General features: G+C 34.2%; 1 protein-coding gene across 1 annotated transcript in view; it reads right to left on the bottom strand.

Annotated features, from left to right (window-relative positions):
* Nucleotides 1-14,677, bottom strand: part of LOC143239230 (TWiK family of potassium channels protein 7-like) — a 46,943-nt gene extending 32,266 nt beyond the window's left edge. Inside the window, exon 1 of the mRNA XM_076480136.1 lies at nt 14,037-14,677. Coding sequence (XP_076336251.1) covers nt 14,037-14,493 — 457 coding nt within the window. The 5' untranslated portion in view covers nt 14,494-14,677. The remainder of the gene's footprint in view (nt 1-14,036) is intronic.
* Between the last annotated feature and the right edge of the window lie 3,886 nt (nt 14,678-18,563).

Here is an 18,563-nt window from a genome sequence, read left to right as displayed (position 1 = left end):
GGTAGCCCAATATTTTATGAAAAAGTGACATCTAGTAAAAAAGATTGAGCCAATAATATCTGGATGGCAATATAGATAGGTTTAAGAGCAAGAGAATATCACAATTTATGACTAGATATTTAACTGTTCAGAAAAATAGATAGTTGTTGAACAAAGAAGCTGTACTTTATTGTTTATTTGGGTGAACATAGTGATTGTTTGAAAGGAATTGACATTTACAAAGTAGGTGGTTTGTTTGTTTCTTTTTGAATTTCGCACAAAGCTACTAAGGGCTATCTGTGCTAGCCGTCCCTAATTTAGCAGTGTAAGACTAGAGGGAAGGCAGCTAGTCATCACCACCCACCGCCAACTCTTGGGCTACTATTTTACCAACGAATAGTGGGATTGGCCGTAACATTATAACGCCCCCCACGGCTGGGAGGGAGAGCATGTTCGGCGCGACGGGGATGAGAACCCGCGATCCTCAGATTACGAGTCGCACGCCTTAACACGCTTGGCCATGCCGGGCCTCACAAAGTAGGTGGAACGATAAATAAATGCTTAGGAGGGTAATAGGGTAAATAAGTGACTAATTTCTAGAATTATTAAATGAGTCAGTAGATGGAAAACAATCATACATATCAATGTATACAAAGGTTAAGTGGATGAACAGTGTGTATGAGTTGTTTATGAAAGAATAAACGGCTGAATACGTAAATGGAGAATAAGAAAGTGACTAGCTGACAGAAAAATAGATGCACGAGTCGAACGCCTTAACCCAGCTGGCCATGCCGGGCCGTCGTCAATAGTGAACCCATGGTAAAGATATGTTTAAAGTGGTGCCGTCGCTTTAAATCGCAACGACGGTACAACAGTAAAATGTGGGCTATTGGGAACCCGTAGAAGTTGTAAATAAAACCTTTTTGGCATATTTTTGTAGAAGAAGTTAATACAAATTTCAAGTTGGAAAAGCTTCTTTTCGAAAGATGCTACTAAAGACAATCATAAACAGAATAGGATGATAAACGTACAGTTTACTATTAGGTAATCTGTGCTTGTGGTTATGTTTTTAAAAACAAGGAATAGATAACTTTACCAATAAAATAAATTTTTGATGTGTTTTTGATTTAGCACAAAGCTACACATAGGCTATTTACGCTCAGTTTACTTTGGACTTTATCGTTGTGAGCCATCAAATCTACCTCTAATAGGAGATATATTCTAAATAAAACTTGTAATGCGTGAAGAACATTCAACAAATATTTAGAAATATAAAACTTTATTTTTACCGTTTTATTTTTTATTTGTATATATCCCTCTGCGATGAAGCTTATATATAGCAAACACAACTTGTCTTATGACAATGATGGTAGGTGACTCTGAAGTCAATTACATATTTTCAGTGTTTTATTAAACACTTCTATCTTTATCAGTCACAATCCAAACCATTTATTAAATATTTTCTAACACTTAATTTTATCCCTTTTTACAACATATATGTTTTCAATTGCTTCCTGTATTTTATTAAATAAAATTCGCGTATTATATTTCGTAAACATTAATATAGTTATTTCTAAAATGTGGTACTACAGGCTTGCCCCTCTCTAGTACAGCGGTGTGTCTATGGATTTATAATGCTAAAATCAGGGGTTCGATTTCCCTAGGTGCGGTCTGCAGATAACCCGATGTGGCTTTGCTATAAGAAAAAAAAACACACACACACATATACTTTAAGTTTGTATATTTTTGTCATTCATACAAATGTACAGTTTATGTCTTTTTTAAATTATTTCAAATTTAAATTTAAATTATTTACTCTTTTGGGGGCTCTGTTAATACATTTATTATGTGGTCTTCTTTTAAAACATACAGCTAAATATTATAATGAATGTTCATTATTTTCTACATAATGTATAATAAACTTCCTAACTAATAATTCATTAACCCTATTCCACATAATTTTATAATATCAAAATACACTACATGGCCAAAAGTATGTGGACACCACTTCCTATTAGTGGGTTCGGTTATTTCAGCCACACCCATTGCTAACAGGTGCATAAAATCAAGCATATAGCTATGCAATCTACTTAGACAAACATTGGCAATAGAATGGGTTGTACTGAAGAGCTCAGTGACTTTCAACATAGCACTGTCATAGGATGCTAACTTTCCAACAAGTCAGTTTGTCATATTTCTTCTCCCCTGTGAGAACTGCCCCGGTCAACTGTGAGTGCTGTTATTGTGAAGTGGAAACGTCTAGGAGCAACCACAGCTCAGCCACGAAGCGATAGGCCACACGAGCTCACAGAACAGGACCGCAGAATGTTGAAATGCATAACACGTTACATTCGTCTGTCCACAGTTGCAACACTCACTATCAAAGTTCAAAACTGACTCTGGAAGCAGCGTCAGCACAAAAACTGTTCGTCGGGAGCTTTATGAAATGGGCTTTAAGCGTTTTAAATCCGTGGACTTATCGTTGTACCGTGGAAATTACAGATAGCATATTGTGAAATCTTTGTGCTTAACTACAAACGAACAAAAAACGAGATTGATACTTATCAAAATTATTTCTTCATTAAAATATCGTTACAACATTTAATGTATGAAAGTACAAAAATTACGATATTATCAGTGTACTTTGAATTTTCGCGCAAAGCTACATAAGGGCAGTCTGCACTAACCTTCCTTAATTTAGTAGTGTAAGACTGGAGGGAGGGCAGTTAGTCGTCACCACCCCTGCCAACATTTAAGTTACTCTTTTATCCAATAATATTAAGATTAACCAAGCATTTTAACGCCCCCCTGGCTGAAAGGGTGAGCGTGTTTGGTATGACGGAGATTCGAACCCTTTATTGCTTGATCAAATGTTATTTTGAGATCACAAAGGAAAAATATATCTACATTGGTAATTTTTTGTTTATGTATTTTTCTTAACTGGATGTTTAACTGTAAACAGGTACGATATATTTACAAATCGCTTAGTGTATCTAAATTCAGCTTACTTTCCTGAATCATGTTGCACAGCATTCATTAACTATTTGTGATTCTCTAATAAATAGTACATTTCTGAACTTCGATTTATATATTTTATTTCTTCCACAAAATAAATAAATAAATATGTAAAGAAAGACAGATCGATAAGGGTTTTTTTTTACTTACTACGTTTAGATAGCTATTTAATTTAGTCGTTCTTAAACAAAAAGCTACACAGGTGCTTCTATGATTTATATCTACTACGGGGATCGAAATCTGAACTTCCAGAAATTTCAGTTCTTCCCGTGATGCAACTTCATAAAAGGGTTTTTACAGATAAATAGATGGTTTGTTTTTTAATTTCTTGCAAAGTTACACGAGGGCTATCTGCGATAGCCGTCCCTAATTTATCAGTGTAAGACTAGAAGGAAGGCAGCTAGTCATCACCACTCACTGCCAACTTTTGACCTACTCTTTTATCAACGAATACTGAGATTAACCATAACATTTTAACGCCCTCACCCGGCTGAAAGGGCAAGCTTGTTTAGTATGACAATGATTCGAACCCGCCACCCTCAGAGTGCGAGTCGAGCGCCTTAATCACCTGGTCCTGCCGGTAAAATAAATAGATTTATTTGAGTAAGACAATTTTATTTTCTATCATTAAGTGCGTTAGCAATTAATAGTAGGAATCGTGATGAAACCAAATGGCGACCATAAAAATTAATCGTTTGAAACCATCTACAAAATGTATGAACATTATCAGTGACTGTTTCACAGGAATGACTGAGTGAAACTAGAGCTTATTCTACTGTAAAGCCGTCTAAATTGCTAAATACGTGTTTATGGTGTGAAGCAAAATTTTACTATTTCAATGAATTTTCATGTAGATAAGTGACATTTCCAGACAAGCGTACAGAATAAAATAGCCAACCTTACTGTCCTAATTGAATCACATAACTCTTCCGTCTAGGGTCGAATTATTCATTTCTTGTACTGAAAACGTTACTTATATGCACATTTCTGTGTACATATTAAAAAGTACGATGCGCAACTTCGGACATACAATTAGGATTGAGTGCAGGTTAGTAGAGATTTTGATAAGTAATAAAATGTAATCGAGTGTACACTCACCCCACATTTGGCGCTGCGAGCACTTGAATATAAATAATAAAAACAAACAAACAAGAATAATAAAAATATAAATATTATAAAGACTGGTAGATATCGATATATATACACATAACCTAGCTATCTATAGTAATCTAGAAAGTTTTAAAGTATTGAAATAAGGAAGTAAAAACTAAAAAAAAAATTGATCGCTTAAAATTGAAAACGTCTATTCCTACTTTGGATCATGGTAACATAATTGCTGTAAGTTGCCAAAGTAGGGACGATTTTATTAAAGTACCCAGTTTTTCTAGGTGTGACTTCCTTGTTTCAATACTTTTTGTGGTGTTAAAACTTTCTTTATTACTATATATATATATATTTTCCTTACAGCAAAGCTACATCTGGCTATTTGCTCAGCCCACCGAGGGGAATCGAGCCCCTGATTTTAGCGTTGTAAATCCGGAGACATACCGCTGTACTAGTGTGGGGCTTTATTACTACACTTTCCTAGGTTACTTCTTTAATGATCCATACTTTTCTTCACTAAATGTAAAACTTTGTTATTACACTTGTCATTTATTTATGTATATCTGTCATTTTGGAGAACCTAATGTTGTTTCCCTTTCATTTTTTGTCTGCCTAAACATCTACTATATTTATTTAACCCTTCTTATTGTACTTATTTCATAACGGATTTAACATTCAATGTATTATTAAATCTATTCTGTAATCGGTGAGGATATGTCATCCTTGCTTTAAACACACACCTTCCTTTCTTTCATCAACATTTTTTGTTAACATCACAACAATGATTTATTAAATTTCGTCATATTTCCCTTCATATATATTCCTTTATTGTTTTCTCAGTATTAAATTTAAAGGGCAGTTCTATTTTCTATTTATTTTGTTCGTTCAATTGTTTTATCTGTTTCTTTGTTTTAAGACAAATGTCTTGCACCTTCTCTAAGATAATATTTTTTATATAATTCAACAGGTACTCTATCACCATTTGTTATTTGCTTTGAATGTTAAATATGTTTAATATTTATATTAATGCGCTGTTTTTAACATTCAATATGTGTGTTTTTTCTTACAGCAAAGCCACATCAGGCTATCTGCTGTGTTATCGAGGGAAACCGAACCCATAATTTTAGCGTTATAAATCCGAAGACTTGCCGATGTCTCACCGGGAGACTTTTACCATTCAGATATTCAGAGTAAAGTTCTGGAATTCCCTCTACTGCTATGCTAATAATTCTCCCCCTGTCCTCAACTTCATTTATCTTGATGCTTAGATTAACTCTAATAGCTTTCTCTCATTCTTCATTCTTGGAAGTTCGAGACTGTAATTTATTTTTCAAGAGTTTTACTTGTTACCAAGCTGGCCTACCTGTAAAAACGATATCATCATGTTAATTATGTATATATATAGCAGTTGTATAGCATCATTTACTTGCGATATTTCATTTTTAATCTCTTCCAAAGCCGTCAATTTCACACCAACTGGAGATCAAATTTTCTTTTTCGTAAAGTCATTGTTTGTTCGTTATACTCCTAGTTGCTCTCTTATGTTCTTTTCAATGCTCGAGCTTTCTCGACTTTTCGTTTTACTCTGGGATTGAATTACTTTTTGTCTGTACTAAGAATGTGTAAATTTGGTTCATTGTTGTTTCACTTGTAGCTACTACATCTCCATGTCTTTTTCCTTTCGTTCGGATCCTCTGCGATACGTTTGTGATGGTTTTGTACACTTATAGTTAAATTGTGAGTAAGATTAATTCACGTTCCCGTCCTAGTTCTTTTCCATCATTTCACGATCCCCCCTTTAAAGACTCAACGTTAATTACGAAGGTTTATGACGCTAAAACTCGGGTTTAGCTACCCCCGGTAGGTAGAGCAATATAACTCATTGTATAGCTTTATTTTGTTTATTTGTTTGGGAATTTCGCACAAAGCTACTCGAGGGCTATCTGTGCTAGCCGTCCCTAATTTAGCAGTGTAAGACTAGAGGGAAGGCAGCTAGTCATCACCACCCACCGCCAACTCTTGGGCTACTCTTTTACCAACGAATAGTGGGATTGACCGTCACATTATACACCCCCACGGCTGGGAGGGCGAGCATGTTTAGCGCGACGCGGGCGCGAACCCGCGACCCTCGGATTACGAGTCGCACGCCTTACGCGCTAGGCCATGCCAGGCCCGTATAGCTTTATATTGAACAACAAGCCAACAAACATTTTGAGGCCCGGCATGGCCAGGTGGGTTAAGGCGTGCGACTCATAATCCGAGGATCGTGGGTTTGAATGTTCGTCGCACCAAACTTGCTCGCCCTTTCAACCGTGGGGGCGTTATAATGTGACGGTCAATCCCACTATTCGTTGGAAAAAGAGTAGCCCAAGACTTGGCGGTGGGTGGTGATGACTAGCTGCCTTTCCTCTAGTTTTACACTGCAAAATTAGGGAAGGCTAGCGCAGATAGCCTTCGTGTCACTTTGCGCGAAATTCAAAAGCAAAATAAACAAAAATTTTACCAGCGCCACACGTTTTATCTTTTTTATAAATATGAATACACTTCGACAAGACACAACAGATTTCTCCCCGCTAGTACAGCGATATGTCTACGGATTTACAACGCTAAAGTCAGGGGTTCGATTCTCCTCGATGGGCTCAGCAGATAGCCCGATGTGGCTTTGCTATAAGAAAACACACACACAAAAGATTAACAATGAATGTATTTCAATGTAGAATGTGCTGGAATATTTGCAGGAAAAGTAGATATAAGGAAGAAATATAATATTAATAAAAGTATGGGTATATTAGTGTAATGATGTGATACGATAAGTACTTGAGATGTGTGGAAAGATGCAAGAGTGTTTGAATATAAGGATCAACATAAGTAAAATAATATTTTAGTAATTAGGCCATCGAAGTGGAAACCAGTACTAGTGTAAAATATAGTGTGGGTCATTGAGAAGACGTTTAGAAGAGAACATCAGTTGGATATTCACACACTGCCATCCTTATTGTAAAGGTAATTTTAACTTGAAATACTATAAGTACTGAAGCTATTCAACAGCACCTAGTGCACCTCTTGGGTGACTCTAATTGAATAGCGATGTTTGATAGTCACCCTTATGAAGCACCTATGAATCCAAATTGCAATTCTAGAAACGTGACGGATTTTGACTTAGGCCTCTTTGGTCTAAGTCGGTACCAGAAAGAAGAGATTAATAAGAAAAGGGTAGGCCAGTAAGCAGATGCTTTGAAAAGGTAGATCAGTAATTAGAATAACTGAGTAGGTGCATTAATAGGTAGATATCTGGCAGTGTATATACTTCAGTAAAAGTGTGAAAGTATAGATCAGTGATAAGTTTAATGTAAAACTAAGTACGTCAGTTTATTTGTCGAGAATGAAACCAAAAGCTATGTTCATATTAAGAATGAACAGTAAAAAGTTGCTTGGTAGTGAAGATTTGTTATCAGGTGCTTCAAAAAAGTAGATAAGGTATTAAGTACAAACACTAGTAAGATTAAGTTGGTTGAAGGAAGGGCATATAAGTAAATGGTTATGTGGAAGGCTTATTGAGCGAACTTATGAAACGGGTCAGTAAACTGTTGGGTGTGTGGATAAATATGTTGATAGGTTGATAAGAGAAATAAAGAGGTATAGTATGTCTTGATATATAATACAGATAATAAAACTGAACCTTATATCACTGGAAAATATATATAATCCAACAACAGATCTTACTGAATGTTAATAAAAGGATGTATCATACCTTACTTGATGATATAAGTAATAAAAGGATGTACCATATCTTACTGGATGATATCGATAATAAAAGGATGTGCCATATCTTACTGGATTTTATGGATAATAAAAGGATGTACCATATCTTACTGGATGATATAGATAATAAAAGGATGTACCATATCTTACTGGATCATATCGATAATAAAAGGATGTGCCATATCTTACTGGATTTTATGGATAATAAAAGGATGTACCATATCTTACTGGATGATATATATAATAAAAGGATGTACTATATCTTATTTCATGATATATATATATATATTAAAAGGATGTGCCATGTATTATTGAACGGTGTATATAATAAAAGGTTGTACCATATCTCACAGAATGATATGGATAATAAAAGGCTGTATCATATCTCACAGGGTGATATAGATATTAAAAGAATGTACCATATCTTACTAGATAATATAGATAATAAAAGAATGTACCATATCTTACTGGATGATATGAAAATGAAGGACTATATCATATCTCACTGAATGCTTGACTGTTTAACCGGCAGCAATTCGTTACAGATTCTTTTTGTATGTATCTAAAACATATGATAACATCTGAATATTATAGATATAAAATAAAATTATGGGTGTTAGAGAACAGAATGTAGAGAAACTAGAAGTATTAAACTTCTTTATGTAAACACTCAAATATGTATTATGTATAACACTGTACCCATATCTCTGATGCGAGAGTTATTAGGTCGTTCAGTTAGACAAGACGTTATTCGAAACTGTTACTCGATAACATAAAAACGTATTGGTTTATTTCTTTATACCTTTATTAGATGAGTACAGTATTGTTTATGTATTGTTTTGAATTTCGCGCAAAGCTACACAAAGACTATCTGCACTAGCCGTCCCTAATTTAGCAGTGCAAGACCAGAGGGAAGACAGCTGGTCATCACCATCCACCGCCAACTCTTGGGCTACTCTTTTACCAACGAATAGTGGGGTTGACCGTCACATTATAATGCCCTCACGTTTGAAAGTGCGTGCATGTTTGGTGCAACAGGGAATCGAACCCGCGATCCTCAGATTATGAGTCGAACGCCTTAATCCAACTGGCCATGCCGGACCATGGGCCAGATAAATAAATAATCGACGATATCACTTCATTATAAAACGAGAAGATTCAAACTGGTGTCACAATTTAAATAATAGTAATTACTATTATACGTTAATATTATTTAAATCAGAAATAAATATTGTATGAAATTATTCTGAAATAAACAGATATATTCTACTTAAAATCTGGTTTTCGTGAAACGTATTACTTTATCGCATGGTATAAAGATAAAAAAATGATTAAAGCAAATGGTAATAACATATTTTATTGGATAAAAAATTTGAAGCCTTTTCAGCCCGCGTTCCTACTCGAAGCCATCTGTTGATATTCTAAATTAAAATTGTTTCACTTTATTTCCAATCTGTGGTAATTGAAACACCAACGAATTTTCAAGCATATTGAAAGATGACATTTTTATTGTCACTTTATAGATGTTTCAGGAAATGCGAAGTCTTTTTTTCGACTCAAATTAGAGATTAGTTGCATCTACCTATCACTCGACAAAAGATTTCATTAGATAACGAGAAAATGTCCTGGAAGAACACAATTTAACTAAAGGCAAATTGAATATATTCCCAATGTGTGAATCCTTAGAGCACCACACTGATTAGTTGTTATACGTGTCTATTTGTTTTCCATTGTAAACCAAAGAATCAGTATATGTGTTTTTTTAAATTACGTTTCATCGCCCATGCTAGTGATATAAATCTGAAAATATTACTAAATGGTTTAAGGTATGTATGCTGTACAGACCTTTTTTAACGTATCCTCTTTAGATACTCATATCAGCGATAAAATAAATAACGTTGTTAGATGTTGCACATTTCCCTCCCATAAACATCGATAAACTTAATTTGAAATCCTAACGTGTAGAAATAGAACGTATTTAAATCGAATCTTTGAAACTACTGACTAAATACAAATTCCGATAATAATTTTATATAACGCTTAGCTAAAGTTTAAAATGTAACGTTGTAATTATGGGTGTGGGCCGTTTCTTTCACTATTTTGAGACGTGACGTAGTTCATTAACGTTCGTGCGAAAGAAAGATACCCTTGCTATGTGCGTTATTAAACATTAGCTTTTGTTTGGCGTTGGTATCACGTATTCTACCACTGACTTATTCGCTCAGCTGAGCCCTCATTCGTAGTATGAAGATAAATATTTATTCAACTAAATTCTATCTTTGGATGTAAAATTCAAGTTGAGTTCATTTATTAAATAAAATCTAAACAATGTTAACTAATTCCTCACAACAACTTGTGCTTTAAATGCATTGATAGATAGATGTTTGTAATCTTCAACGTATTAACAAGCTCCTCACGAGCCAGTGGTGGACATTTTTGTTTTAAAAAACACACTACCCCATTTATTTTTTATTAATTTTAATTGAAATTTTGGGTTATTTTTATTGGTCAGAAAGAAGGCATTTCCATATTATTTTAGCGTTGGGACTGTGAAAAGTGATTTAAAGTGGTAAGGTGATAGAAATCTGTCAGCGCATCACAAGCTTAATGGCTAAACACAAGAAGCATGAAAGTCTCCAAATAACAGGAACAGATATTCAAGAGCTGTTTAGAACCACTTTGTGTAGCAAGCCAGATACAATATTATGTATGTAGCTGCTTTGAAAATGTTACTGTCTACTCATCCTACTGCTGACTATCGTGATACTTTGACCTTCCCTACACGAATCGTAGGTGAAATTGTAGGTTACTGTCTACTCATCCTACTACTGACTATTGTGATACTTTGACTTTCCCTACACGAATCGCAGGTGAAATTGCTCCTTCCTCAAATGAAAGCTAAATATAAAAATCTGATAACACAAACATAAAAGGTTGGCAATTGCTTAATTAATAATGCGGATAATGTGGCTTTATTCATATATATTGAAGTTACTCCCAGCAGACAGTATCTCGCTGGTACAACGGTAAGTCTACGGATTTATAATGCTAAAATCAAGAATTCGATTCCCCTCCGTGGACTCAGCAGATAGACCAATGTGACTTTGTTATAAGAAAACACACACACCCCGCAGATAAACCTTTATACTAGTTAGTACGGAGACTTGGGAACGCTGTATTTTATTTTAAAAATTATCAATTAGTAACGAAAACTTGTCTTGAATATGTCCCAAAAAGATACATTCAAAACAACCTGCTTTGGAAGTTTTCGGATTCAACGTTTTAATGTTCAACAAGCTACTGTGTAAAGGGAATTCTTGGCTCCCGAGAGACGTGTTAATAAAACATTTGAACATTTCTGTCCTTCTCCCATTGAATTTATTATTATTAGCCAGCAATAAGAAAAACATTAATTGTTCAAATCTAGGATAAACTTTCTCGTAATATGTGTAATAGACAGATTAGTTCTTACAACTCTTATAAACAGATTAATTCTTAGAAAGCTCTAACAAGATGCTTTGCGACGGCCGTTACTTACCTAAGTAACATGTGACAAAAATATTTCGTATAAAATTAGAATATTCAACTAATTCATGAGAAACTGAGATGTGGGTTTGGATATTAAGCTTTAATCAAAATGTATCTTTAAACTATAAACAGTTTTCTGATTTCTAATACTCGAGAATGTATCTGAACAAATATATTTTCAATATTAGAAATCAAGAAGTTGTTTACTGTATAAAAATACACATTGGCTTATGCTTAATAATAGGAACAAATGAAATGATAAATCGAATGCAGTTTGTTACAATTCTTAATGAATTCCAACATCATAACTTTATACTAACTTAGCATGCAAAAATACTATACGAACTTGAGCAAAACATGATGTATTAAATTTTTTATTTTTTGTTTGTTTGGTATTAACAAAAAACTTTACAATACGCTAAAGTTACTCTACCAAACAGAATTTGTTTGTTTGGTAATAACACAAAACTTTACAATACGCTAAAGATACTCTACCAAACAGGATTTGTTTGTTTGGTAATAACACAAAACTTTACAATACGCTAAAGTTACTCTACCAAACAGGATTTATTTGTTTGGTATTGACACAAAGTTTTACAATTGGTTAAAGTTACTCTACCAAATAGGGTTTGTTTATTTCTTTGGTATTATATTTGGATTTTAGTTACAAACGTTTTGGGTTTCAAAAAGAGAAAAGGTGAAGGTGCTAGAGAGAAAAAGAGGTGTAATGCTAAGCTCTCTGTTGTTTTTTATTATCATTTAAAACCCAATCAATTTTGTTCTTAAAAGAATATTGCATTTAATTTTGAGCTAGTTTCGGAATACAAAAGTCAAGTTGTGTCAACTTACTTAGAATGTTCAGTTTTATTCGTTTGTTTACCTTGTTACTGTCGTATTAAGTTGGCCTATTTGATAGTGTCGAATGCTTTATTTGTTCGCAGTTAAACACAAAACTACACAATGAGCTGATAGGGCAAGCATGTTCAATGTGACCCTCAGATTGTGAGTCGAGTGTCGTAACCGTGATATCATTTTATACCGAAACAACGATATTAGTTGCAACCGATTTTAAGCATAATACTTAACCTCACTGCTTTAACATATATATAATATTATAATGAAAAAATAAGAAGCACAAATCATACTCAGTTAAGCCTTTATAGATTACGTTCTCAATAACTGTAGTTAATAATATTAATATTCTTCTTAAGTTCTTATAAATATTTTAATTAATTTCAGTTATTTTCAGAATACAAGAGTTAACTTAGGTTAACTTGTTTAGTTCATGTTATTATATATTATGCAGTTGTTGACAGACTGGACTTGCGTTTGTTTCTTTTGTTGCTATAGTGTCGAGAAGCAATTAACAATCCTGATGGTAACTCTATATTGAAAGAACAATCCTGATAGTAACTCTATATTGAAAGAACAATCCTGATAGTAATTCTATATTGAAAGAAGAATCATGATAGTAGCTCAATATTGAAAGAAGAATCTTGGTAGTAACTCTATATTGAAAGAACAATCCTGATAGTAATTCTATATTGAAAGAAGAATCATGATAGTAGCTCAATATTGAAAGAAGAATCTTGGTAGTAACTCTATATTGAAAGAACAATCCTGATAGTAATTCTATATTGAAAGAACAATTCCTCTATTTACATTAGTGTTTTTGTGTAAATAAATACATCTAAAGGTAAAAACAAATAATTGTTATTTTAAAGTAAAAATTAATTGGTGAGACTTATTTTCAGCTTTAGGCACAAAGCTTTGTTTGTTTGTAATTAAGCACAAAACTGCACCATGGGTTAACTGTGTTCTGCCCACTACGGGTAGTGAAAGAAATTTTTAGCTTTATAAATCTTCAGGTTTACCGCTTAGCTACAGACTGCGCTCTTAGGAACGTCCTGCGACAGAACACGATATTTGAAAAGAGACGGCCTGTGTTTTGGTCTATGTTAAAGGGATCTCTAGCTTGTAACAATAACAAAAGAGGAAGCAATCTGACGAATGGAATGCATTTCATCAATTTACAGAAAATACTTATAACTTGAAATGAAACAATAACAACAAAAATCATAATTTCTCGTGTTATTTATCTTATTAAAATTATATTATGATAGTTGACTGATTTCTAATGACATTGTTTCTAGCGAACACTGAAAAACATGAAAAAGGCAAATGTTTTGCTCCTTACACATTTGTGAGAGTGTGTAATATAATATTTCAACAGAACTATAAAAACATCAAATAATTCTTAATAACATTAAGTTATCTTAAATCAGCTGATCAGACCATAATGAAAGTTAGCAAAATTACGTAATTTTTAATGTATGCATAAATGAATAAAGCAAGGTAATAAAGAATACATAAGGTATACATATATTCATAAACTGAGCAAAAAATATCATTATACTTTAACAACTGTAGCGTACAACCGTAAGTAAAATATACGTTGTTTTAAACATGTCATTTTCACATAAGTATATTATATACAAGTTAAATAAGTGACCGTTTGTGACAGAAACGTGTTTGTAATGACGTCACCCTTGATACGTACAATTATTAAGGGTCTGTCCAGAATTATGACTTATTATTTTATACAATACATTTATTTTCAGATAGAAATAAAACATCCAATACCTTACCAATTGTAGTTATGACAGTGAGAGAATAGAGAAAAGCTCCAGAGAATGACCACTGCTGACCAGCCTCCACACCTTTGCCGTCATAACCATCTCTGACCGCTGCTATTAGAGCTGCCTGGAATTCCTCGATCTCAGATGTCACAGTTCGAGTCCAGTTTTCCCTATAAAGCACATTATAGTGGTACGTAATGTCCCACAATCGCTCCACTGTCTGTTCCCGCATCTCGGTCACTTCACTTTCCTTTACTTCTTCGTAAGGAGCCTCCAGTGCCCGGAAAGCGAAAGCGCCCAGGATACTGTAGCCAACGACTAGTCCACACAACCCGACATGGGAGAACATGAAAGCCGTGAACTTACGGCAGCACGTCTTGCATTTGTTGACCGGAGGACGTTTCTTCATAGGATGGTGGCTTTCTCTTCTACTTCTGTAGGAAGACTTTTTTCTTTCTGACGGCATCACGTTAGTAAATCCTAAAACGTAATTATACCAATAAACCGTTTAGTTTATTTAGTTTTTGAACAACTGTTGGAACGTGCGTAATAAAAATTAGCATTTTGTGTGCGCAGCTGGGATACGTTAAGGATAATTCCCAATCTGCTTCTGTCAAACCTTCACACAACTCAGTCACATGGCTGGGGCTTGCAGTAGCGGCAGACTATGATGGGAGCATAGATGTCAATACACTTTAGCAACTTATCTAATCCAGCGCCATCTGTTGATTAAATGTTCAGTAAGCTACAGTTAAAGACGAAGGTAATTCGTTGTAAGCCAAAACTGTTAATTTATAAACAAAAAACATAAAAGCAATTCTGGGAAACGCTTATAGTTGAACATACGTTAAAGAAAATCACGTGACTAATTATTAATGATATGGAAACTTCGATTCACAGCTATCTTAACACATGGGCAAAATGTGTCTTTTAGGTTTTAATTTTCAGTTCTCTTTAACACACGTGACTGTCACTCTAATTAGGTCCACACATCCTCAAAGTAGAAAACGTGGCAAAGAGATGCAAACCTTGGACCCACTGATACATTATGTTGCACGCTAATCAATGAGTCACGTTGGACTTGTTAACATAACATTTGGGCCCGGCATGGCCAGGTGGTTAAGGCATCCGACTCGTAATCTAAGGGTCGCGGGTTCGAATTCCCGTCACACTAAATATTCTCGCCCTTTCAACTGTGGAGGCGTTATAATGTGACGGTCAATCCCACTATTTGTTGGTAAAAGAGTAGCCCAAGAGTTGGCTGTGGGTGGTGATGACTAACTGCCTTCCCTCTAGTCTTACAATACTAAATTAGAGAAGGCTATCGCAGATAGTTCTCTTGTAGCTTTGTACGAAATTAAAACACAAACAAACATTAACATTCTATTTAACTGTAGTGCTATTTTTATCTAACAATCTTTGTGTACACCGAATGAACGATAACCGAATTCGTCTAACGCAGTTGGTTTCTATTATTCTTTACAAATAACGGACTATATATGTTGAAATAAAAAAATTCACATTTCCAAATGATTATTAAATAATTAGAATTTTTTTAATTGGGTATGCTGGTCATTCGAAAATAAGTCGAAGGCCTTATAATGCTACTAATCTGAGTTTGATACTCACGGTAGAAAAACACAGACAATTTGTTTTGTAGATTTACGCATAAATTAGAACCAAAGTGGTTCTTTTAGCTTTAAAGCAGGTTTACTCCCATGATGATACAGCTGTAAGTTTATGTACTTACAACGCTAAAATCCGGGAGTTAATCCCCTTCGATGAACACAGTAAATAATCCAATGTGGCTTTGATCTAATACTTACAGATAAACAAATGAAGCGAATTGTACTACATGGAGAAGCTAAAATGGAGAAAAAAATCAAAAGAGCAATGTTGTAACGTTACGATATCATTGATTAAAGTTACTAAACTCAGTAAAACACTTGAGTTTTCACTCAGAAAATAAATAGGTAATATTGACGGTGATAGAGAGTCAAATGTTATAGTTTGGCTATCGCAACTTTAAAGCCTGAAAACGCTATCGAAATAAAGATTTTCTTATACAATAACTGCTATGTTGTTTTTTAACATTCTGATTTATTTTCGATTAAGAAGTATATCAGTAAATCATATATCCCACATTTACTTTTTCATTCTTAGAAATAATATAAATGCTGCCTCACTTTACATGAATGTGTTCGATGTTTTAAGTGAAACATATGCTGACAAAAATACCATTTCACTATAGCTGTATTTTTATAACATCCCATTTGTATCTTTATATAAATTAAAACGGCCCAACAGATGTCAGACATATTAATGCAAATATTTAATCATATTATGGATAACCCAGACCTGTTACGGTTTTATTATTTTGATATTTTTACATGTTTGACAGAAGTTCATGTACGCTAAATCCTGAAACGATGTCCATTTTTCTCCATCATGTATAGGTTCTTCACAAAATGTCGTATGTACTTTTAAGTAAGTGAATAATTTTCTTTGAAAACGGGTCCATTTTGTGATACTTAAAATGTTGAAAACAATTGACTATATATTTCGCTAATCTAATCACTACGTGAAAATCTTATCGATCGTTCTAGAACCCACGAGAAACACACCTCTATTTTATAAACGGTTAACAGGCCGCATTATATATCATTTTTGAATAGTATTTGTTTATGCGGGCACTCTGACATTATTATTTTTCAATATTATTTATTCATTGCTATGCCAACAGAAGGTTGTATAAATAACCCAGATATATTCCGTTACATTTGTGATAAATTTGTTGTAAATAAGCAAAGATAAAATATTACAGAATTCGTTTAAAAAGCGTATTATGCATAATAAAACGTGGGGACCAGGATAAATCATGGGCTCCACACGTAGATTGTGTCGTTTGTGATGAAGAGTTGAGACAATAGACTAAAGGTAAGTTTTTGCTTTTTGGAATTCCAATGGTCTAGTGTGAGCCTAGAAACCACGAATATTACTGATGTTTTTGTTCAAGTAACGAGCAACGCTACAACACTGAAAATAAAAATAAAATTTCTTATCAAACCTACAATCTGCTATAAGACCTAATGTACCTGTATCTACTGTACTGAATACTTTAAAACAATTTTACCTGATTATGAACTGATGTTAATAGAAAAGATGATTAGGAAACTGACGTAAAATGAACAGTTCGAAAAGATAATGAGGAAAATTGAAACAAGGATTGCTTTTAAAGATTGTCCCCCGTTGGGACAGAAGAGGTCTTCGGATTTACAACGCTAAAATCAGGACTATTTCCCTGAAAATCTCGGTGCCGTTAGCGACGAGCAAGGGCAAAAGTTTCATCTATACATCAAGGAAATGGAGAGGAGCTATCCATGAAGGTAGAACATCAGTATGATGGCTAATTATCTGATACTACAGACACAATACATAAAAAAAGACCACAACACCTAAATTTTGAGACTAAAATATGTAAATTTTACAAAATCAAGGTGAATGAAGAGACTCATTTGGCATCGATCTTCTTCACTTTCCTTCAATTTGTTTCTATTTTTGTTAACAAACATAATAACAAAAAATGTTCATTGTGGTAAACGAAGAAGTAATGTTATCTTTGTAAGACTTTCTTTCTTTCCGATTTGTTAAAAAAAATTTACGCAATAGAAAAGAAAAAGCGAATATTATTATCGAAATATTTCCGATCTGTTGTTAAAACCAAAACTTTTATCAAGTTTAAATTCGCAGACCTGTGTAATCTTCAAGACAACGAGTAACGACAGAGATTCCTCCAACCTCAGAAGAAGCGTTATGGTGTGTGTCGAATTGGCAAGACAACTGTTAATATAGATTGCTTATTTGGCCGGAAGTTCAGATGTATCTATCACTAGGATCTGTAAAACAGAAGCAAAACTAATGCTCTCAACTTCTGTCTACAAACCGAAGTAAATGACCGACTACATCAAGAGTTCTCAGATGTATGCAATCTTTGTTACAGCATGTGACAATATTGAGAAAAAAATGACCTATAGTAGCTGATCTTTCTAGGTAAAACAAGATTTCAATAGCACTTGCAGAACAAACAGTGGAGATCACGTGATGTTTTGTTTCACATTGCACGTGTTTTTTTTGGGTTTTTTTGGTGCTGAAAATTAGGTACAAAAGTTGGAGATAACTCCAAGAGTCTCTTGGACCCTACTTGTTTTGTACCTAGAGTGCAAACTGATGGAGATGGTGTAATGGTGTAGGGAACGTTATCATTGCATATGTTAGGTCTTTCTTTTCTTTACATAGGAAAATGGCTTCAAGTACAATGTATAATCTGGAGGTGTGAATACCTCACAATGCGGCATTTCTACCTTGACTAATAGGAACTCTCTCAAACCGATGGTACAGCAACTCACGATGATCATGGTTTCTTACCCACCATGCCCATTAGATTTCGTGCAAATATAGCCCATTTGGAGTAAACTTGCATGTCGCAGTCGCTACTACAGTTCTCTACTGACATCTGTGAGCCACCCACAGATCTTA

This window comes from Tachypleus tridentatus, chromosome 13, assembly GCF_004210375.1.
Source record: "Tachypleus tridentatus isolate NWPU-2018 chromosome 13, ASM421037v1, whole genome shotgun sequence".
NCBI classification, from domain to species: Eukaryota; Metazoa; Arthropoda; class Merostomata; order Xiphosura; family Limulidae; genus Tachypleus; species Tachypleus tridentatus.
Note: the sequence above shows the minus strand (reverse complement) of the source record. Positions and strands in the feature narration are given on the sequence as shown.